We start from the raw sequence: 23,731 nt of genomic DNA, 5'->3' as shown, positions 1-23,731 counted from the left end.
TGCATACACATAGGCAATAAAACAACAAATAAACCTTTAGAATGTTGCCCTGTGATGTTCTTATAATATTAATATTTTGTTCTTTTAAATAGGATATTGATTCTCTAGATATGTATTTAAATATATACTTATACATATTATATATTTATATATTTTTTCTGGCATATGATCATCTGTGAAGTTGACTCTAATTATCCTTATTTCTTCTTGTATTCATTAACTAATAGGCTCATGCTGTTTCTATTTTGTGTTCAGTTGTTTACTTTTTTGAGATAGAGTCTCATATAACCCAAGTTGGCCTCAAATTGGCTCTGTATCTAAAGACAAAGTTTTAAACTCCTGATCCTCCTGCCTCTCAAGAGCTGGGATTCCAGCCATTGGTTATCCCCTTCAGGATCTAGCCACTGCAGCTTCTATGCTCCTTTGGTGCTCCCTTTAAAAGTTTTATGATTTAAATTTTTTGTATTGTATCAAGTACATAATTACTGATGGTTTAAAAACCTTATACTTACTATTTTACACATTATAGTTTTGTTTTGGTCTTCTTTACCATCCACTTTGCTAAAGTATTGTTAATGTCTATAATTTCTCATTGGTACTGGTTTTTTAAATATTTTTTAAAGTTAGAAAAAAAGTTACATGCAAACAGTACTTTTTCTCTTTATAAATATTTATATCCCCTATTTTCTGTTTCCTGTCTCAATGAAATGGTTAGAAGCTTGTGGATAGAATATCAGTGTAAAACAATGCCGATATGATCACAAGTAAATCAACTTTTTAATTTATATTAATGGGAATACAGTTTGGATTTACATTAAAAACTATATTTTTAAATATTTTATCTTTGACATTATATATCTTTTGTCAAACATAATAAAACAGTCTTTGGAGTTTATTGTTACTGGTCTGGAGAAACTGGATGTAGACTATTACTTCAAGTCCCCAGGCCTACCACTCACAGATCAGCTTAGACTGTAGCCTCATTTCTCTCTTGTTTCCTGACTACAGATTCCAGCCCTTAACTAAGTGAAGATCTGAGAGAAGGGAAATATTAAAGATGATAAATTTTAAAAAGAAAAGAAAAGAAAACCAACTATGGAAGCCAGAGATGAGATTTGTAGTCAGAGACTGGGACAGAACTCCAGGATAGAGACTATCGCCTCACCTCTCATTCATCATCAGGACTGAATTATGAGGCTGGAACTCTCCTTTCACCTCCAAACAAGCAGGACCTTCCCCACCTCACTTACCCCTTCAGGAGGGTGTGAAGAGGCTCCCTGTTAAAGGGTCCTGCAGAAGCTTCTGCTGTCCACACTATGGTGACCTGTGGACAGCCTATCATCCTGAACATATCCCTCCCCTCTTCCTCATATCTGGGGTCTGAGGGTTTAGCATAATTCCCCAAGTTGCCTGTTTCTGTTGTGTTGACTGTTGGGCCCTCCTTACTCTATTCTCAAGAGCCCAATGCCTTAAATGTTGCCAGGGGAATAGACTCAAGAGCTCTTTGGCAAGTAGCCCTGGTCCCAGGTGCAGCCTCACAGACTCCAGGTTCCTCGTGCATCAATTCACTCCGGTCTCATCAGTCATTCCTCTAGTTATAGGAAGGTTCTGAAAGCTTTCTTCCTGTCAAGATCTTTATCTTAGTCAATATCTCTTCTAGAGACCACACTCTATTTTACTTCCTCTTATTTGTGTTCTGCAGACTTTTAAGTCTTACCACCATTTACTTGTGTCTTACCCCATGTATTGTTCTTGCTAAAAACCTCAAAATGCCAAAATAATGGATATACTTTAGAACTTGATAATACTAAAATGCATGTTGATCACTTCCTTCATCTATGACTATTTTCTATCTTTTAAGATAATTTTTAAATGTTGAATTAAAATAAAAAGTAATGAGATTATTTTCCCTTACAGAAGCATTAATCTGTTTTGGTAAAGGCCATTATTTGTGATAGTATATACCAAGCAATTTATTTTGAAATGGAATGAATGAACTCAATGGTAGTTGATGTATGTGGAGTTGCTGGACAAATGGCTCAGTGGTTAAGAACATTGGCTGCTCTTCTAGAGGACTAGGGTTCAAGTCCCAGCATCTACATTATGGTCCACTACCATCTGCAACTTCAGTTCCAGGGAATCTGATACTCTCCATGGGCACCAGACACATACTTAAGTGGTACACAGACATACATATAGACAAAACATTCATATACAAAAAAAAATAAATAGATCTTTAAAAATGTACTCAATGGATTTCTTTATATTATTAGTGGAATTAAATGACAACAATGTAACAGGATGGAATATACCTATGGTCAAAGGTGATGAAATGGTAATGTTGTCTGAAATGAACTTAGAATTAAAGAATAATAAAATGAACCTGAGTAGGTCAGACTGTATTACAAAAAAAAATTGTATGTCCTTAGGGAGGATTATGTTGATGCTCATCAGAATCAACACTTTTAAATTCAGAGGTGGACCAGAATCAACAAGTCAATACTCTAAACCTACTTTCTGGGGGAATCTCATAGGGCTCCTGAGATGAGTAGTCAGGGGCCTAGTCAAGTGATGCTTGATGGTAAGTAAGTCTAGGTAAACAGATCTAGTCCATTGACTGTTTCTGAAATTCAAAGTTGTTCTGATGATTAGCAGTGACAATGAGAGATGTAAGACTACTGTAGGCTGCTATCCAGACTACTGGGTTATATGTGCCCCAGTGGGTACTAGTATTTCCCGACTGGGATAGGTAGATTTCCTAGATTTCAATTAGTATTTATGCCATTGGGAAAATTCAATTGTCAACAGAGACTTAGAACAGACATGTGTGTGTGTGTGTGTGTGTGTGTGTGTGTGTGTGTGTGTGTGTGTGTGTGTACATGTGTGTATTTGTGCATGTGCATGTGTGTTGCTGGAGTGCTCTATTTCTGAGCTACATCTCCATCACAGAAATTTCAAAATTTGGATCCTTTGTTCAAAATTTTTCATACTAAAGGACTCATTTTATTGCATTATACCACAGAAGCAACAGAAAAAAAGAGTTCGCTATTTCCTGGAGTGATGGATCCCAGTTATCCAAGAGAAAGGGGGTTGTGTCTATTCAATGGAGGCAAGTGGACTATATGCTATGTACCCATAATAGTCTTTTATGTATCTCTTAGTGCTCCCATATCAAAGAGTAAAAGTTAATGGCAGAAACATAAATTTAAAAGTTGTAATTATGTAATCATAATAGCATTGTTTTACATTGATTTCTAACCATGAACTCTATTAGCAATCAGCTTAATGCATCTTGAATACAAACTTCTCCATTTTGTCTTCTCTGTAAAATGCCTCTGGGACCTTTAACTAGTATTGTTCTTTCATCTGGAACAAAGCTAAGCTTTGTCAGTAGAAGGCGTGAAGGGAATTTAAGTTTCCTTTTTCTGCAGGAGGTAAAATTCATAATATGAAACCACATTTCCCACCTCTGTGGTGTGCCAGCAAAAATCCAAAGATGTATTGAAAGAATTACACTTCTTCTTCTTCTTTTTTTTTTTTTTTTTTTGTCTTTGGCTTTTTTCACTTGAGGGAAGGTGACCAACACCTTCATTTCTTACAGAATAAGTAAAGAAACCCAAACAAAAAGATGATTATTTAGTGTTAAGGATGTGATGAATTAAAAAAGCTGAACAATCACAGCATGTGTGTAGACTGTATCACAATCTTAAGAAGAACTGATACTGTGTGTGTGAGTGTGTGTGTGTGTGTGTGTGTGTGTGTGTGTGTAGTCATTAATCCAAGTCAAAGATCTTGACTGTGTTTAGGGTATCCTTATTCCAATCTCTTGATGCTTTGTATAGTTTCTGACTTTATCTGAAAGTTTTGAGGACTTCAGTCATGCAGTCCACATTCTCATCTAATATCCTTTAACTGAAACATTTAGTTCTCTCTCTCTCTCTCTCTCTCTCTCTCTCTCTCTCTCTCTCTCTCTCTCTCTCTGTTCCTCCAATCATTTTATGCTTCTGCCAATTGTCTTGCCTGCATGTATCACTAGGTTTCTGTCCTGTTTTGGTACCTAGCCTGTTTCCTGATGTCTCAGAGTAATCATAGCATCATCTGCCTTCAACTCACTGTTACCAAGTGTCACTTCTCAGAAAACAGGGTATTTTACATTAGGTTTATACCTTGCCTTTACCTGAAATGAGACCAGCTATATCTTCTCATTTGTTCAGGCAATGATCAGTGTTCTAGAACAAGGCTCTAGTAAATGGACTGTCAGAGTCTTGGTACTGTCCACACCTGTCCAATCTTCTGAGATTTCTTTCTGATATAGCCTGTGTTGACCTCTGTCTTTCTGATAAGGGATTATCATTCTGATGAGACAAAAATCTGTGTGAATCCTAGCTGTAAATTTATATGCATGCAGGTGTGGTGGTGCATGCTATAATCCCAGCAATATGGAAGCAGAGAGAGGTGGATCTTTGTAAGTTGAAGGCTAACCTAGTCTACATAGTGATTTCTAGGCCAGTCAAGGCTGCATAGTGAGACCCTGTTTCAAAAAAAAAAATTTACATGAATGTCCTAGTATGAGTTTCTATTGTTGTGATAAAACACCATGGCCAAAAGCAACTTGGGGAGGAAAGGGTTTATTTCTGCTTACAAGTCTCAGGTTCACATGTTATCACTAAAGGAAATCAGGGTAGAAATTGATGTAAGGAAGAGTGCTGCTTACTGGCTTGTTCCCCATAGTTTGCTCAGCTTGCTTTCCTATAGAATCCAGGACCACCCACTCAGGAGTGGCTCTGCCCCCAATGGATGTCCCCCTCCCACCCCCAATCATTATTAAGAAAATGCACATAGGCTTTCCAGGAGATCAATCTTGTGGGGGCATTTTCTCAATTGAGTTTTCCTCTCCTCAAATTGAGTTTTCCACTCTAGCTTGTGGCAAATTAATATAAAACTAGCCAGTACAATATGTTTGCTGTCATAGAACAAAATCTATCTTTCCTGTCAGAAAATTCTTCCTGGATTTGGAGAGTCTGTGAAGATTGATGTATGCCATCAGATATACCTTTTTTTTCTGATGGCTAAACACATAGTTCTCCAATTCTTCCCTATCCAATATATCATCCAAATCTTCCATAGTCCTAGATAACCCCCATCTACAGTAGGTTGATCTGACATTTTTATCAAGAGTTATTTAGTGCCTGAGAAGTGAGTTAAGCATATAAAGTCCAGTTAAAGAGCCTGAGTTGTTAGAAGACATATGGGAACAACACCTACAGTGCTTGGCTTAGCCTTGTACCCACCATTGCAACTCTAGGCACAGAACCAATAGCATTTTCTGAAACAGTATTCTCTGGCAAGGTCCTTCCTTCCATCAAGACCTCTACACATTGTTCTACTCTTCTCCTGGTTCTTCCCTCACCCTGGGGGGGGGGATCTCCTTGGTCTCCTGCATTGCTCCTAAGGTTACTTATTCCTTATCACTTCCCTGCTTTCTTCCTGAGCCTTCTTGGACCAGTGTCTTCTAGATCATCATCAGTCTAGGTCCTCCCAGTACCCCTGACAATAGGCCTTTCCTAGTTCCCTCTTGGCAAGATATCCTGGAGTATTCTGTTCAAAATATTCCCTGCTGGGGTTGTTCCCATGGGAATCAATAAAAAGGAAAGGTATTGTTGACTTTTGTTCAAAGAGGAGCCAGAAATATTAATTGGTGTCTAGGTGGTTGAAAATTCACTTTGGATCCCTACAGACAGTGTCTCAAAAGCATTCTATTAAATACTCTTTTCTTGGGGCCTGTTGGTAGCTTAACCTCTTACACTTCGGTAGGTCAACCAATGCAGTTCTTTGGTGAGTAACGGTACAGGGTAGGAAGAGAGACATATAAAGGCTATATTCATATTTTAACTGTCCTATAGTCTGGGTTGATGGTTTCTCTATAGTGAAATGGTGTGCTCTTAATATCATTAAGTAAAATTGAAAGAACAACATAGGCAATACTATATACTGTGTTTGAAACCTGCCCAGACCTTTATGTGGTGTTACACAGGACAGACAAAGGAAAGAATGAGTATGTGGGAATTCCTCGGCAAAGCAGGCAGTTCAGTCCTGGGTTAGGAGGCTTTTTGGAGGCCTGCTCTTTTTTGATTCTTAGAAGACTAGTCACAGGAAAACATTTATGAAAGCAGTCTGGAATTCAGATTTCTCTGGCTCCTTAACCCCTTGCCTCTTTTTACTTATTTCTTTGATAGAGACAGAACTGCTAGGTTTTTTTTTTTTTGGTCAGATATTTAGTTAAGAAACATGGATAAAATAGTAATATTTTCTGATCCAAGGGCTATCAGGTGTAATTATTTCTAACAGTTTCCTGAAGACAGAGACTTAAGGACGGGTTGTTTAGAGGTTAACTTGAAGGAGATGTTCAAGTGATCAGAGTCACACTTCTCTACATCCTCTGTTCCCCTCACAGCACCACATTCTGGGGTGATTAAGGGAACAGTGTGTTCCTGGGTAGGGAGAAGGGGTCATGATGGGTGGGAGTAGATACAGCACTTTTGATCAGGCTACTCCAGTTACTACACCCTGTCTCAAAGTCCCCCAAATTTCTATTACTCTTAGCCAGATTGCTTCCAGAATATTATTTATCAGGTACAGTCCAATTAAAGGGATATTTTCAATATTTGACAATTTTTATATTAAATCTCATTCAATTTTCACTATGCCTCTGAGGAGATTTTATTTTATTTTATTTTTTATTGCATTTTCTTATTTTAAAATTTAATTTAATTTTACATATCAGCCACGGATTCCCCTGTCCTCCCTCCTCCCACCCCCCTCTCCCCAACCCACCCCCCATCCCCATCTCCTCCAGGGCAAAGACTCCCTGGGGATTCAGCACAACCTGGTAGATTCAGTACAGGCAGGTCCAATCCCCTCCTCCCAGGCTGAACAAAGTGTCCCTGCATAGGCCCCAGGTTCCAAACAGCCAGCTCATGCACTAAGAACAGGTCCGGGTCCCACTGCCTGGGTGCCTCCCAAACAGTTCAAGCTAATCAGCTGCCTCACTAATTCAGAGGACCTGATCCAGTTGGGGGCTCCTCAGCTATTGGTTCACAGTTCATGTGTTTCCACTAGTTTGGCTATTTGTCCCTGTGCTTTTTCCAATCATGGTCTCAACATTTCTCAGTCATACAATCCTTCCTCTTTCTCGACAATTGGACTCCTGGAGCTCCACCTGGGGCCTGGCCATGGATCTCTGCATCTGCTTTCATCAGTCATTGGATGAGAGTTCTAGCATGACAGTTAGGGTGTTTGGCCATCTGATCACCAGAGTAGGTTAGTTCAGGCTTTCTCTCGATCTGTTGCCAGTAGTCTATTGTAGAGGTATCATTGTGGATTTCTGGGGACCTATCTAGCACTTTGCTTTTCCTATTCCCATGGGGTCTTCATTTATCATGGTCTCTTTTTCCTTGTTCTCCCTCTCTGTTCTTGATCCAGCTGATATCGAGGAGCAGATTTTAATATAATTATTTCACATGTGAGGAAACATAACTGGATGTTTGGAAATGGCTAGTTGCTTTTCTTAGGTCAATACAGCTGACAAGTCAGAAAAGATAACTTTGTAGCCTTCACAACTGTCATTATTGCACAATCCCATTGGCAGCTGTGGTTGAAGGAAAAGAAAATATATGCCTTCCTTTAGAGGGAGAAGCAAACCTTCTTGGCCATTTTCAAACTATGCTTTCTTGAGTCACATCCCAAGAGACTTTTGTTTCTTTACCTTGTAGTCAGCGCCTCACTTTTGTCATCATTGGGGCTATAAGATCAATAGCTATCATTGATCTTTCCCACCTAGCATGTGATTCACTTCTCTTACACCCAAAGCTTTTCTAGATGCTGAATATGCTCACTAGAGACTGTATATTGTTAGCTCATCTTGGCAGTCAAGTAAAACCTGGAAGACAAAGATGCTGTCACATGAAGTATTTTTCCAGATGTTCATATTTTGGGCAGTTTCTGATGTGTGGTGGGTTAAAGTTTGATGACCACCTGAGGTCAGTGCTGATGAAGTCTTCATGTCTTTGTGTCCCTGTACTTATGTTTCACATGAGAAGATCATGGTTCCTGAGGTATCAAGATGTAAGAGAGACACAATCCCCAAGTCACTGATCCTCAGTCCTTGTTTTATCATCTCTATTGTTACCCTCTTTTAGTCATGGTCCAAGGGTCCTAGATCTTCTTTCCTGGCCTGTAAGAGCCACTCTCACAAAGACAGGAGAGAATCTTGTATCTCTTGGGTCAGTGCCTGTGAGCTGTGGCTTTATTCACTTGTGCAGACCTGTGAGACTGCTTCGTTATTTCTTCTTAGATTGCTATTTATTTTATAAAAGACAATAATGACATTTAATAGGGAGCATCTTGGGAACACAGATAATGTTGCAAACTGTTGCTGTGATAACTTTCTGCTCCACTCCCAGTAGGTGGCTACAACACACAATTCTTTGGCCTTAATATTACTGATGTGTCCAAGAGCTTCGGTTTACTCTCCAGTTCACCAAAATGTTTAATGCAACACACTAGGACCTTGAAGGAGAGGGAGGTGCAGCAGGAGGCAGATATTGAGATATTGTGTCAGAAAGCAAGTGAACAGGATGGGAATAATGCAAGGAAGGGCCTGATAAGCTTTAGAGTCTCAAGGGACTACACATTATTCTCTAATGTTGGCAGTCAAATCAAATCATGTCTGGAAGAGTGACTTGCCTCTAATTGAAGGATTTTACAGATGTTAGTATTTTTGGCAGTTTCAGGAGTTCAGTGGATTAAGGGTTGCTGACACTGAAGCTAATGATGAATACATCAAGTACCAGCATTTGGAGTATGAGCTTGAGAGGAAAGATTTTAAACTAATAATACTTACTAGATACTTACAGTTAAATAAATTAGCCCAGAACACACACACACACACACACACACACACACACACACACACACACACACACACACATTGTGGATCTAAGCTTAGAATCTGGTTTCTGAACTTCTCACCAATGTATTTCCAACTGTCTTACCTCTTCTGGTTTGAAGATGTGCAGAAATATTGAATAAATTGAAATTTATTTTTGAGCATTTCTTTAGAACTGTCAGGTAAGACTGATGTGGTGCTGGTATTGACGTCAGTGAGACTGTACACCCTGACTTTCTGTTAATCTGTACTCACTGGGTCTTGTATCTCTGCCTTTCTTTACAGTGACCCTTTGCTCCTTGGTGTGGGATAATGACCATGATTCTTTCCAATAATTCTCACCTCCTTCTACATACTTTCTTCTTGGCTGGCATCCCAGGCCTGACTGCTGCCCACATTTGGATATCCCTTCCCTTCTGCTTCATGTTTGTCCTGTCACTAACTGGGAATGCAGTCCTGCTTTCTCTCATCTGGACAGAACACAGGCTCCACCAGCCCATGTTTCTGTTTCTTGCTATGCTCTCTTTTGTTGACCTGATCCTCTCCCTCTCCACTCTGCCCAAGATGCTGGCTATTTTCTGGTTTAGTGCTACAGCCATAAGCTCCTATGCCTGTCTGTCCCAAATGTTTGTCATTCATGCATTCTCTGCCATGGAGTCAGGGGTGCTGGTGGCCATGGCCTTGGATCGTTTTGTGGCTATCTGCAACCCACTGCATTATGCAACCATCCTTACTCCTGAAGTTGTTGCCAAGATTGGAGGGCTGGTGGCACTGAGAGGTGTGAGTTTAACCATCTTCTTTCCAAGCCTGGCCCATAGACTGTCTTATTGTGGTTCACACATAATTGCTTATACCTACTGCGAGCACATGGCAGTGGTGAAGCTGGCCTGTGGGGCCACAACCGTGGACAGTCTCTATGCCTTAGCTGTGGCAATCTTTCTTGGTGTGGGGGATGTGGCCTTCATTGCCTACTCTTATGGACAGATTGTCAAGACTGTGATGCATTTTCCTTCACCTGAGGCACGTGGTAAAGCAGGAAGCACATGCACAGCCCATGTCTGTGTCATCCTCTTCTTCTATGGACCAGGCTTTCTTTCTGTGGTCATGCAGCGCTTTGGGCCATCCACAGCCTCTGCTGCCAAGGTCATCCTTGCCAACCTCTACTTGCTCTTCCCCCCTGCTTTGGACCCCATTGTGTATGGGGTTAAGACCAAGCAGATCCGAGAGTGTCTGTTTACAATTATACGCTCCAAGAAGATTGAACCCACTTGACTGTCGTTTTTTTTGTCAACTGGAATTCAAGATGCCCCTTCTCCATAGATTAGAAGCTCTACTACCCAAGTCATTTGCCTGGTGGTGACAGAAGGCATCCTGGGATATTGTAAGAAGGAAACTCTTTTCTGGGTTCTCTGATGTTTGCATACTGAAATTCCAGACTAAGAAGATCTGTAGCTCCTCAGTTATTCACTAAGCGGTACCTTTTGGCATCCTTTTCTTCTAAATTTGATAGTTTGTGTTGATGATATAGACATAGCAGTTAAGAAATAAGATGTTAGTTGGGCATGGAGATATAGGAGGGAAACTGAGGCATAAGAATCTTGAGTTTGAGGTTAGCTTGGGCTACATGGTGAGTTGTAATCTGATGAGGGCTGCATAGGAAAACCACCTCTCTCTCTCTCTCTCTCTCTCTCTCTCTCTCTCTCTCTCTCTCTCTCTCTCTCTCACACACACACACACACACACACACACACACGGATTTTTATACATTGAAACTCCAGGAATTTAGTGAGAATTGTAAAATAAGTCCTTATTCTGGGCACGAGGAAATGAGGCAGCTCCCACCAAGTAGCACACACACTCAGCCTCCACATGGGAGCAGAGATCCTCTCTACCAGAGAAAGTCTGGCTTCAGAGAAAGAGAGATAGCAAATCATGGTGATGTCTTGGTGTTTGAGTTTATGAGAAAACACTTAAGATTCTTCATGCCCCACTTGTTTCCAGAGTTGCAGGTGAAGCTTTATTTTTGTATACTCGTTCAGTTTAATTTTGTGATAGACTGTTCTTCTAGTACTGTATACTTTTAACCCTTAAAAATAATGTATTCTCCTCTTTCTCCATATTTAGTCTGAAGAGTAGCGACTCAAGCATAAACATACCCAGTATTTTTTCTTGATTCTCATTCTACTTACTATTTTCTTTCTTCCTTTCTAACCCTCTTGCTCATTTCCTCCCAAACTCCTCCCATTGCCACCCACTTTAGTGTATCTGCTGTGTGGTTTTATATCCTTACATGCATAGTATTGCCCTAGTGTTATATATTCTATATATGTAAGTGCCCTTCTCTAGTTCCTCAAGTGTTGTGTTCCCTCCAGTCAGTTAGCCAAGATGCCTGTTCTTAAGCTCATCGTTTTTGTTCACCTTTATCCATTTGGAGAATTTTCCAATCACACCAACTCACCTGTTTTCCACCATCAGAAAACTTTTCTATTTCTTTTGTCATTTATTATAATTTACAATTGTATATGTATTTTTGAATGGACGAATTATTTCTGCATCCACAGCAGACAATGATTGTATTCTTGTCATGGTTCCTGGCATTTGATAAGAATAAATGTTTGCTTAATAAATAAACAGCTTTTTCTTTAATGAACTACTTTAGGAACAGCACATTTCTTAATCAGCCATATAAATATAATATGTGTTTCGGAATAAATAAATAAACAAATAAACAAATCTTTATAACAATGAGTATTCAGTATATTTTATTGAAATGAAATAAACCATTGTCATCTTTATCACATCACAAACACTAGCATCTTTACCATCATAATCATGATTGAAATCTCCTTCCATTCTTTCCAAAAGTTGTAATTTCAAATGGCTGTGTTTCAGGCCCTGCAGAGAGCACTGGAGGTTATGCTTCCCCTTGCAGGACAGACTTAGGCTGTATGCAATCACCAAACAAACAGAAAACTGTGGTGGGTATTGTGTTCCCTGAAATATCGTGTTCCCCGAAATAAACATATCTGGGGTCAGAGAAGAGACAGCCACTAGAACAAAGCCAAAAATGGTGGCTAGAAAATGGGAAGAGTAAGCCATAACAGAAGTTGGGCAGTGGTGGTACACACCTTTAATCCCAGCACTTGGGAGGCAGAGCTAGCCAGATCTCTGAGTTCAAGGCCTCTTTAGAAACAGCTAAGCATGGTGACCCACTCCTTTAATACCAGAAACCCAACCTTTAATCCCAGGGAGTGGGGGCAGAAAGAGAAAGGTATATAAGGCGTGAGGACCAGGAACTAAAGAAGTAAAGCATGTAATTAGTTAAGCATTTGGTTGATTAAGCGTTCAGGCTTTGGAGCAACACAGTTCAGCCGAGATTCATGTGGAGGAGGACTCAGAAGCTTCCAGCCTGAGGAAACAGGATCACCTGAGGAACTGGCGAGGTGAAGAAACTGTGGCCTGTTCTGCTTCTCTAATCTTCCAGCATTCACCCCAATAGCTGGCCTCGCGTGTGAGTTTTATTAATAAGAACCTTTAAGATTCATGCTACAGCAAACTAGCATTTGTCTTCTGGTCTTCACTCATTCCTCCTTTCTTTTCCTGACATTATTCTTTCATATGTGGAATGTTTCCCAGAATTTCCGAATGTTAGCAAGATGATGATCTGGGAGAGAGATTGAATAATTTCAGGATTACTGAGGTGGATTCTTTAGGTGAGTGACAGGTTGAATGAAGGTTATCTCTAAGGGACTTAGAAGTCTCTGAGGACTTTGGATAAACTACTTTTAACAATTCTCTGAATACCTTGGATTAATGAAAAATGTTGGTAATAAAGGCAGATCCTGCGTACTCAGTTCCTTGAGATAAAAAGTTGGTTTATGATCACATTCAATGTCCTCCAAATGCAAGCAGTTTATGTCATTATTCTTTTCATTTGGTATATGATGGAAACTAGAGCTCAGTGACACTGTGCAGCATTGCAAGAGAACACTACCACACATCACCATCTTGGAAAACATTAAAATTCACAATTGTTTGGCTTAGACTGAATGCATAACACTTTTGCACCACTGTAAAGCTGGACACTAGGATGCTGAGAACTGTGTGCAAATTTATTTAATAAATGAGCAGATGTAGCTTCCTAAAATGTGTGGATGAATTAGTTGTTGATTAGAGGAGGGAAAAGATTATGAGCTGAAGCATTGCTGTCACAGAAACTATAAACACTGGGTATGTCCTTGAGAGTCACAGTCTGAGACAGTTGTCATTTGTTTTAGTCTGAGTTCTTCAGAAACAGTCTCTAAAGCACAAATTCAAATGAAAGGAATTTATTGTGAAGTAGATATGGGAGCATCAATATTGAAGACTGAGGGAAGCATGATGGGCAGATGAACTTATACTGTGGTCTGGATTTCTCAGCGGCATTGGCAACCCAAGAAGACTTCTTGAACTGGAGAGACTGTTCAGAATTTTTAAAAATTTGAACGAAGTGGGTTTTATCTTTATATTCTTACATCACTAGTCCAGTGAGTGCTGAATGGAGAAGAAAAATACCCTGGGGCAAGAAAGCCTCTTAATTTTTTTCCTCCATAGGAGAGTGACTCAGTTATGACTTCTAGCAGCTAATGCTTCTAGATCTTGGGTAATAGTACCCATTAAAGATGAAAAATTCACTGGGGTCTAAGACTCTTCTGTGAGAACATGAAGTATAAATGCCACATCGGTTTGAGGTTCATGGTTCACAGAGCATGCATTTCCTAGTGCAGCTCTCAGGGTGTTCAGGCTTAGGAGTCATAGTCAGCACCACACAGAACCTAGTCACACAGTTCTGAGTGGGTGACATCACTCTGGGAAGTTCACTCACCCCCATGACTCTCCTGCCAGTCCTAGCTTAGGCTTTGATCAAATGTGTCTGCCAGTCCTCTGAGACCTACCAGTGGGTATTAATACCCTTTCCCAGAGCCTGTTCACAATCATAGTCCCTCCTTTGAGGAAACATTAAGAAGGGACTTCCGTAACTTTCACAACCAGTGACAAGATGAGGCACAGAGACTTGGGCTGTGGAAAATGAGGTCAGATTTGGGACTTAGTATTGGGGCAAACCTACTGACAGCTGATTTTTTTTTCCACAGCCCTGTGGCAATGATTATTTCTTAGCTTGGTTAATGGGGCTGGAACTCTGCAAATACACTGGTTTAACACATCTTGGTAGTCTGTGTATGTGTGTGTATGTACATAGTTTTGCGGGTGTGTGCATCAGTGTGGGTGGATGAACCTGCATGAGGAAGCCAGAGGAAGACGGCAGATGTCTTCCACAGTTTCTCTCCACCTCATGTTTTTGGAGTTCACTGACTCAGGCTGGCCAGTGGGATGGAGCATCTGGCCCACAGTACCTGCACTGCAGGGGTTTGACTGACTGAGCTTTCTCTCCAGCCCAACACCTCTTAGTAGTTTTAGATTTGTTTCTCCTGAATCAGAATGTCTGTTCTTTCCAGGTCTGGCTTAGGCACTGTCAGGGGGAGTAAAGCACAGGACACAGAGCTCACAGAGGACACATTCCTGCAAGCTAACTGTTGGTGCACAGACACCTACTGATCTCTTGAGCCTCACAGTCAGCTGGAGATACTCACAGGCCATTCCACACAGTCTCATTTTCTCATGTTCACAGCACACTAGCACAGGAGGATGCAGGCCCTTTCTCTGAGTCTTTCCAGAGCTACTAATTGTGTTTGCAACATTGGAAACATTAGCTTCCCAGGTCTTGAGTGATGTGTTTAATTTTCTCTCCAACATTCAGAAACTGCTATGCAGCCCTTCTGAGCACAAAGTTTCCCTCATCATCACCAAAGCTAGAGCAGGGTGCCACCATGGAGGCTGCACTGGTGTCTGGAAGCTCTGGAGCTGGAGGGGGGGAGGTGGAAACTCTGGGACTGAGGGAGAAAGCTTAGTAGAACCTTCCTGAGTCTGACAACTTTCCCCTTTTCTCCCTCAGCTGACACAGCTTCAACAGACACATCCTTGAGGACAGCCCAGAGACAAGGACGACTGTCCTGCCTGTTATGTTAGGTTCTGGGATGTGTTGGTTGGAGCTGTGTCTCTGAGTGCTTGACGGTGCTGCCTTCCTCTTATGTCAGGGCATTATCATGGACCCCACTGCTTCTACACCTCTGCCTGTGTTCTTGTCTTTCTTTCCTACTTCATAGAGTCCAGGTCACTGTTTAGGAGACTACGGAGAGAAAGCCATGTCATAGTGCACACAGCAGACTCCCTGCTCAAGAGGCAGTTGAAGAAGTTACTGCTAGTCACTCTTGTTTTCTATACACATCTAGAACTCTGTCCTTGCTCTTACAGCTGAGATTCAGCAGAGCCCACGTTCCCATGAAGCACCCAGAGTGTCTTGTAGGGTGGGGTACATCAAGACTCAGTGGTCACCTTTCAGTAGACACTCTTCTGTTTATTATGTACTTATCCCTGAAGTCCAGCCTCTGCTTCATCAAGTTCCCATGGTTTCAAGTCTTTTAAGACCTTTGCATACTTACTTACTCGCTGTGTCATTTAAACATTTGGATGTGTGTTTCCTTAGCCAGTCATATGCAGGGAAAATTGGATTCCAGGGCTGTTGTTTCTTGCTCTGGAAAGTCTCCCATAAGTAAGACTTCATCCCCACTCTTCAGGATTGGATGATCTTATGGTATAAGGTAATCAGTGTAGTCACACAGCAGTTGAGAGAATTATAATTGAGGACAAAGAGAGACATGTCAGACTGCCCTGCAGCACTTAAGCATGACTTGACAAATGACAGATGGCTTGGGCTGGATCTGCATGGGTATAAGTGAAGTACAGCCTTGGTCCTTTTCTAACTGTCTTACACTTCCTGGTGAGAGAGCTAAATGCATGTTTCTGTTTAGATTCCTGGAGACAAAGGCTTTTCTTTTTTTCAGTAAGGCTCACAGAGGCCCACTTTCTTACACAAGCAGCCCTAGGCTTTTACTCTGTGTGCACAAGCCACAGAACACAAGGAGGCAGCTGATGCCAGGGAACAGCATCATTACACCTCAGCTCTCTTGGTAGTGATCCTATAAAAGCTATGGACATACTTCCAAAATGTATAGAGGTACATTTGCTTCTATACTGAACAATGCAATGCATAGGAAGGGGTAGCTAAGAAAGAGAATAAATTTTCTCTTTGTGTGGAACACCAAGCACCAAAGGGAGAAGTTTTGTACATGGTTAGATTTCCACAAATCTCTCAAGAGAACTATCATTATTCCTTTATTTTTAGAGATGAAGAGAAGCAAAGTCTGGAAAATTTGTGTTCGCTAGGCATTTTGGATTTCGTAGTTATTATAGACAGAGTTTGGGGGCAATATCATAGTCATTACTGATTTAGTTTAAGTTAATCAGAAATATAGATGTTGGATCCCAAGAAATGAGTCATGTTTGACTCTTTGTGTGTGTGTGTGTGTGAATGTGAGAGTAAATCAATACTATTTCAGAGTGCATCATTTTAGTAAGGCACATAGAGTCACAAATATACCATCTAATGTTTTGTTGCAATGCTTCAGGAGTGAACCACATGGACAAGATTGAAACAGTCGCTTGTTTCATTTACTTGTGCCTGTTGTTAACATTTATGGAGGCAACAGCAATGTATTCTTTCTTGCAAGACAACACCAGACAGACATTTGAAACATAGAAGGAGGTTTATGGATAAAAAGAAAAAAGGAAAGACATTTGGGATTTCATTCTTTAATAATTTTTAGTAATAATGAAATCCATATCTTATAGAATAATGTCAGCCTAGACTTGGAATGTATACTTTGATTAATATTTATAGTAAGTTGTGTGGCTGATCTTTATTTTACTGTCAGATGAGAAATCAAGGCTTAGAAATTATAAGTATCCTGTCAAAGTTTTATTACTAGAATATGAAATAGACAGCTTAAATTTAATTAAATTTAATGCTATACACCGTGATGTGTCCAGCAGGCTGGCTTGTGGTTACCAAGTTTAATGAGATCTGATTCTGTCTTTTGAAATAAAACACTGTGACACTGAAAGGGTTTTTATGATGCTGACAAATCAGAATGTCACAGATAAACAAAGGCAGGTCGTAAAGTATGGACAATATTACTAGGGTTGGCAAACCACTGTGAATCCCTCTGCAAGCAAAGAGGGCACTGGACTCTGACTTTTGATGGATGAGAAAGACCAAATTAGATAAGAGAGGAAGGGAAAGAAGCACAGCAGTTTTGTATAATATGCCTGTGTGCTCATATAATTACAATAGTGCAAGGTAACAGCAAAACATGTGTAACAGGCAACACAACTGCTAGGAAAGCAATGCAATAAGATAACCTCACAAACTTGGATGCCAGTCTGTGAGTGGTTCCATGCATGACTTTCACCAAAGCATTTTATGTACTTGTGAAAGTTAAAATTTAGAGAGAATTTGTGATTTAAGGGTTTAAAGTAAATTTTAAAAAGAGCTCATAACAAAGTTGCAGAGTGTCACTGCATGAATTCACATTTGATGTTTTTCCAACCTGAATTTTTTCCATTATGTCTGGAAGAATTTGGGTAAGGGAAAGTTGGATTGCAAATTCAGGCAATAATATTGGGGGCTGAGAAAAAAGAAGGGCTGTGAGATATTAAAGTCAGTGGGATTGTTGAAATGATAAAAGGTATCAGTCATAAGAATGAGTAAAGACAGTTTTTGATTTGGACACATAGATATGGGTTTATTCACAGAAATATTAACATAAAGTAGATAGAGGATATTTGGGAAGGCTGGGTAAGCCAGAATGCTTTGAATGTTGAGTGTACTGGCCCAGGGAAGCAAACAGAAAAAGTAAATTTGTGCATCACAGGAATATTTTTGCATCAAAGATAAACTTGGAATGAACTGAAGCACATTAAGTAGTTAAAACAATGCAGTGGTATTCAACATAGGTGAAAGAAAGGGAGGAGATCCTGAAACCCTGAAACCAATCTGCAACGAGATGGAGATGATTGTGGGATGCAGCCTATCTTAGGAGTAACTGCTGAGTACTGTGTCCTGAGGCTGCAGGAGATGAGTGTCAAAGTGACAGGAGACTTAGCCTTCAGCACTACCTACACAGTTAGTAAAGTCAATGCTTTCAAGTTGACAGTTTCAAAATTTAAGTCATTGAGCAGAAGAGTTAACATTTCTCTCAAGAAACTGTGTTCAGGGTTTGCTCTTATCTCACATTAGAGCTAGACTCCACCCAGGTGAGATGTGTGGAAGGCTCATCTGAAAAACATTTGTATCCAGAAAGGGTTTTCTTCCTTGAATCTAACTTTATTCCCTCGTTTTGCAGCTTAAGTCACCTGTTGCTCTGATGAACATGGTGGCTGGCTCTGCACAGTGTCTTAGCATATCAAGAATGGAGAAGTCGTGACTTGGATGTCTTTGCACTCTTCTTTCTCTGTGCTGTTGATCATGGCCTTCAGCAATTCCAGCTGGAGGCAACCCCAGCCCTCTTTCTTCCTAGTAGGTATTCCAGGCTTGGAGGAAAGTCAGCACTGGATAGCATTGCCCCTGGGTGTCCTTTACTTCCTTGCTCTAGTGGGCAATGTGACTATTATCTTCATCATCTGGACTGAATCCTCCTTGCACCAACCCATGTACCTCTTCCTGGCCATGCTCGCTGCTGTTGACCTGGTCTTGGCCTCCTCCACTGCACCCAAAGCCCTCACAGTGCTCCTGGCTTATGCTCACGAGATTGGGTACATTGTCTGCCTGACTCAGATGTTCTTCATTCATGCCTTCTCATCTATGGAGTCAGGCATACTTGTGGCCATGGCTCTGGACCGCTATGTAGCCATCTGCCACCCTCTGCGCCATTCCACCATCCTGCATGCAGGGATTATAGGGCGCATTGGAATGGTGGTGCTGGTGAGGGGATTGGTCCTCCTCATCCCTTTCCCCATCCTATTGCAGAATCTTGTCTTCTGCAGAGCCACTGTCATAAGCCATGCCTACTGTGAGCATATGGCTGTGGTAAAACTTGCCTGTTCTGAAACCATAGTGAATCGAGCCTATGGGCTGTCAGTGGCACTGTTGGTAGTTGGGCTAGATGTCCTGGCCATTGGCATTTCCTATGCCCTCATCCTCCAGGCAGTGCTGAAGGTCCCAGGGGGTGAAGCTAGACTCAAGGCCTTCAGTTCATGTGGGTCTCATGTTTGAGTCATTCTCATCTTCTACATTCCTGGAATGTTCTCTTTCCTCACTCACCGCTTTGGGCACCATGTTCCCCATCATGTCCATGTTCTGCTGGCCACGCTCTATCTCCTTGTGCCACCTGCCCTCAATCCTCTTGTTTATGGGGTGAAGACTCGACAGATCCGCCAGCGAGTGCTCAGGGTGTTCTACACAAAAGCATCAATTTGAGTACATCCTAATGGCAGGCTGCAGAGTCTCCTCCTGCCAAGGACTCAGTGAAGAGCTCATGGATGGCATGGAGTATATGGACAGAAACCATGCTACAGTGTATATTTCTGCTAGTTGTCTGTGCAAAGAAATCCCCAGGCACATGGCTCAACAGTTTACTGAGATGTATCTGGATAGCTGTGTTTGTGGATATTTCTCCTTTATCCTATTATTCTTTCCAACCTCAACAATTCTCCACTGTTGTCATGGGGACTGGGGGACAGATTTTTTTTTTTCCTCAATCCAATAACTGATCATGTAACACTATCTGGAACAAGAATGGCAAATCCTAGTCTGTGCCTGGTTTAGGATTCAGTGTCTTTACAATCTCTAAGCCAATGCAATGGATTCTTATCACTGTCTCACAGAGTCTCTTAAAGGAGACAAAATGGCCACATACTGAAATACTACCTTTTGTTATAATGTAGATGTTACCTACTTATTTATTTATTTAAAACAAGCATAAGTGAAATAGGCACTGTATGTAAGAGATAGATTTTCTAGGAAGAATTATATTTCCACATAGTGTTTTTCTTCTTAAAAATCTGGTGTTTTAAATTTTATTTATATTTTTGTCCAGTATAAACAGCAGACAAGGCTAAGTATTGAAGACATCTGTTTTTTTTAGGTATTTACTTAATAAAAGTAATTGTATATTTTTTCTATCTAACAAAGCTACTAAATGGCACTAGGTTCTCATGCCCAGCTTTAGTAAATGTAGAAGCAATTTTGTTACTTAAGGTGAGTTTCTCTCTTGGAAATGGTAAATATATTGTGCTGTCAGGCATGTCATGTGTTTCTGAGGATAGGAACCAGGTAAAAACTCACTGGAGACCTGCCACACTTGGTGTTGGACATTCATCTAAGAGTCTGTGCTTTAAAATTAGAAGATATTTTGGTCAGCCCCCCAAAAGACAGAGTTTTGCTCCATTGATTTATGATGCTCAGGAGAGGAGGAAGGAAGGCTATTTTGGGAATTCATTTTAGAATTGTTGAAGAGTATGGTTAGTGATTCTGCTCTTACCATTGTTTGTACATTTTACTACTGATGAGTGCTTTTCTGTCTGAGAGGCTGAGCATTGTTTAGTTTGGCTGGCATCTTTGGATGAGGTACTGAGGATGGATATGAGGTATATTTATCTCATGAGAAATTATATGTTTGTATTAGGTAGGTATGTCTAGATCTTAAACTCTCTAAGTTGTCCTAGGGAAACCCAGGTTGTGACATATTATACCCATTAGGGGAAAAAAATCTTTCTGACTTTAGAGGTATTTTGTTTTGTCGGCTTATAAATGAAGAGTGTTCTTTCTCATTACTAAAATCACTTGGAATATCGTTCTTGGAATATGGCTGTGATCATGAGCTCTGGAAAGGCTTTTTCAATCACAAGATGGTAATGTAATTCTGGTTGAAGACAAGAGAGTAACAATACTGAAGAGCTTTTGTTTCCAATGCTGTCTAGGCAACAAACTGTGGCTTTAATCTGAAACAGAAATAAACTTGTGTTTGAATTAAACCACCACGTATTTGGGGAATTTTTGTTGCAGCACACTAACCTATAGCTTAAAAAGTGTGTGCTGGAGCTGGTGAGATGGTTGTTTAGTGAGTAAAGTGATTGCCACACAGACATGAAGATCTAGAATTAATGTAAAGCTATGCATGTGAAGGTGGCATGTCTAATTCCAGTGCTATTCTGTGAGACAGGAAGCAGACATTTGCATGCCAGACAACATAGTGTATTGAGTGGTGAACAGAAGGCCCTGTCTCAAATGGGATGGAAGGTGAGGACTTACACCCTTGAGTGCATGGGCAACCAGAGGTTGATGTTGTATGTGGTGGAGCTGAGGATCGAACCCAGGGCCTTGCGCTTGCTAGGCAAGCACTCTACCACTGAGCTAAATCCCCAACCCCCTTTAATTTTTTTTTTTTTTTGATACAGGGTCTCTCATTATATCCAGAGCTCATTGACTAGCTAAACTGACTGGCCAGTAAATTCCTGGGTTCCTCTTGTCTCTACCTCCAGTTCTGGGATTATAGGCATATGCTGTCATAGCTGGCTTTTAAAACAAATGTGGGTCCTGGAGAGCTGAACTCATGTCCTCAGACTGTGCAGCAAGCAGTCACTGTGCCATCTTCTCTCTTACATGAAAAATCCCCTAAGGCAGAAGCCAATGCCTCGCTGTTAAGCAGTCCTTAATGACTAAATCTGGTGATTAGATTTCAAAATTATTAAAGTAAAGCCATTTGAAATATACCGAGTACTGATGCTTAATAAAACCAACAAATACCATCATCTTTGTTCTGCGAAACATTTCTCTAATGGAAAATTGAAAATATCAAGTGTATCTATCATATGGCATTATAGTCTAACAAACACCCAGTGAGTGGTGGGGCTCAGGAACTACGCAATTAAAAAATGATTATAATTCCTTTTAAAGGAATTTCTCTAAATATTGAGCAGAACTTAATTATCAATTGAATGCATATTGAAAGGGACAGAGAGAGAGAAAGGGAGAAAGAAAGAAAGAATGAAAGAAAAAGCAAAACAGATAGATATAGATAGCATGAGAAGGCTACATTTCAAGCTTGCATGATTACAGTTCTGTGGGCTTCATCAGTTTAGCTCTGGCTGTTTAGGGAAGGATGCTTCTCTTCCTATGGCTGAGATCAGAGATCCAGCTCCATGGAGTTGAATGTGATTGATCTGGAGTCCTATAGCCATTCAGTTGCTCTTGCTTTCCTCTATGAGAAATTTTCACAGTTACATGGTCTTGTAGATGAATCACACATTAAATCTGCTTATATAACTGCTTATCTGGACATACAGGAAGAAAGTTTTGCTAGCCCATTCACTTAAAAAATTCCATTTAATCTTGAAGATCCTGTTCAGTCACATCTCACTCTATTTACAGTTTCTAGACACTATTGTCTTTCCTGTATATTTTCTTCAGATTTCTTGGATACATTTTTGCAGAACTCAAAGCACTCTGACCTTGGGTCACTGTGATGTGTAGCCATTCTTAGATTTAAAGCTGTAGCTGTGACTCAGATTTCTCCTGAGTGATGAGCAGAACGTGGTTCAGATAACTCCAGACCCAACCATGAGCCCAGTGAGGTGATACAAGTTAGACAGTGATGTTTGTGTAAGCAGAAGAAGGTTAGCTTGTCAAGATGGAGTGTCACTAAATTCACCTTCTTACTTGAAACAACTGAAAAACTAAGTCAGTACCCAGTACAGATATTTGCACATCCATATTTCCAGTGGCACTATTCAAAATAGCCAAGTTATAGAACTGGCTTAACATTCCATCAATAAATAAATGAATAAACTCAGTATATACACACAGTAGAGTTTTATCCATCCATAGTGAATTTATGTAGTGTTTTTGTTTTTTTTTTAACTAAGTCTATTGTTCTATTTTATCCATAAAGACTCAGGAACCAGATGCTGGGATGAAAACCTGTCAGCTCAGAGAGGCAGAGAAAATACCCAGCTGATCTCCAACTCTGCTACCATCCCAGAAAGAGAGCTTTCTCCTACACATGTCAAACAAAAGCTCCTCCAAAGAGTGTCTCCCACTTCTGCTTCCTGTGTGTCTCTCTATCCTTCTGACTCCTTCTATATTCTATGGTTTTTCCTGTCAACTGATTGCTTGCTTTACCTCTTGACCTGTGGTTGATTTTATATACTCCTGTTTAAGGAGAAAGCTCTTGGATTAAAGGTATGTGCTAAGGCTGAGCCACACCACAGCTAGAAGCAGATTTTCCAGTAATTAACTGTAGCAGGCTATCTTTTGGGTCACCAGCCAACTCTCAAATCATGACATGGAGATTTATTATTAGTTATGAATGCTCAGCCTTATCTTAGCTATTTTTAAAATCTGTTTCTCTTTATCTATATTTTACCTCGGGGACTTTTACCTCTCTTTCATTCTGTATATCTTACTTTCCTGTTTCTTGTGTCTGGCTACCTGGCAGTTGTCTGACTTCTAGCTCTGGGTGTTTCCCTCTCTTTCTCCCCCATTCTCTCCTCTTCTCCTTGAGGCTAGATTTCTCCTCCTATTTATTATCTCTGCCCACCAGCCCCGCCTATCCCTCTACTGCCTAGCTATTGGCTGTTCGGCTTTTTATTAGACCAATTGGGTGCTTTAGCCAGGTAAGGTCAAACAGCAACATGTCTTTACATAATTAAACATATGCAGCATAAACAAATATAACACACTTTTCTTAGTTAATGTAATATTCCACAACAAATAACTCAATCTCAGAGTTCACACTGTGATTAAATATCCTGTAACATTTCCGCCCTTTTTCTAAATTAAAAAAAAAA

The 23,731-nt window shown here is 40.4% G+C and overlaps 2 protein-coding genes across 2 annotated transcripts; both read left to right on the top strand.

Moving 5' to 3' along the window:
• Window positions 1-9,265: 9,265 nt before the first annotated feature.
• Window positions 9,266-10,219, top strand: LOC118582086 (olfactory receptor 52K1-like). The gene has a single exon (XM_036184604.1). It carries the CDS (start codon window positions 9,266-9,268, stop codon window positions 10,217-10,219), a length of 954 nt encoding a protein of 317 aa, XP_036040497.1.
• Window positions 10,220-18,374: 8,155 nt separating this feature from the next.
• Window positions 18,375-19,361, top strand: LOC118578682 (olfactory receptor 52L1-like). Its single transcript, XM_036179833.1, is given in 1 exon segment — window positions 18,375-19,361. A coding segment is annotated over 1 exon segment (987 nt).
• Window positions 19,362-23,731: the final 4,370 nt, after the last annotated feature.

Source organism: Onychomys torridus, chromosome 1 (assembly GCF_903995425.1).
Source record: "Onychomys torridus chromosome 1, mOncTor1.1, whole genome shotgun sequence".
NCBI lineage: Eukaryota > Metazoa > Chordata > Mammalia > Rodentia > Cricetidae > Onychomys > Onychomys torridus.
This window is presented reverse-complemented; position numbering and strand designations above follow the sequence as displayed.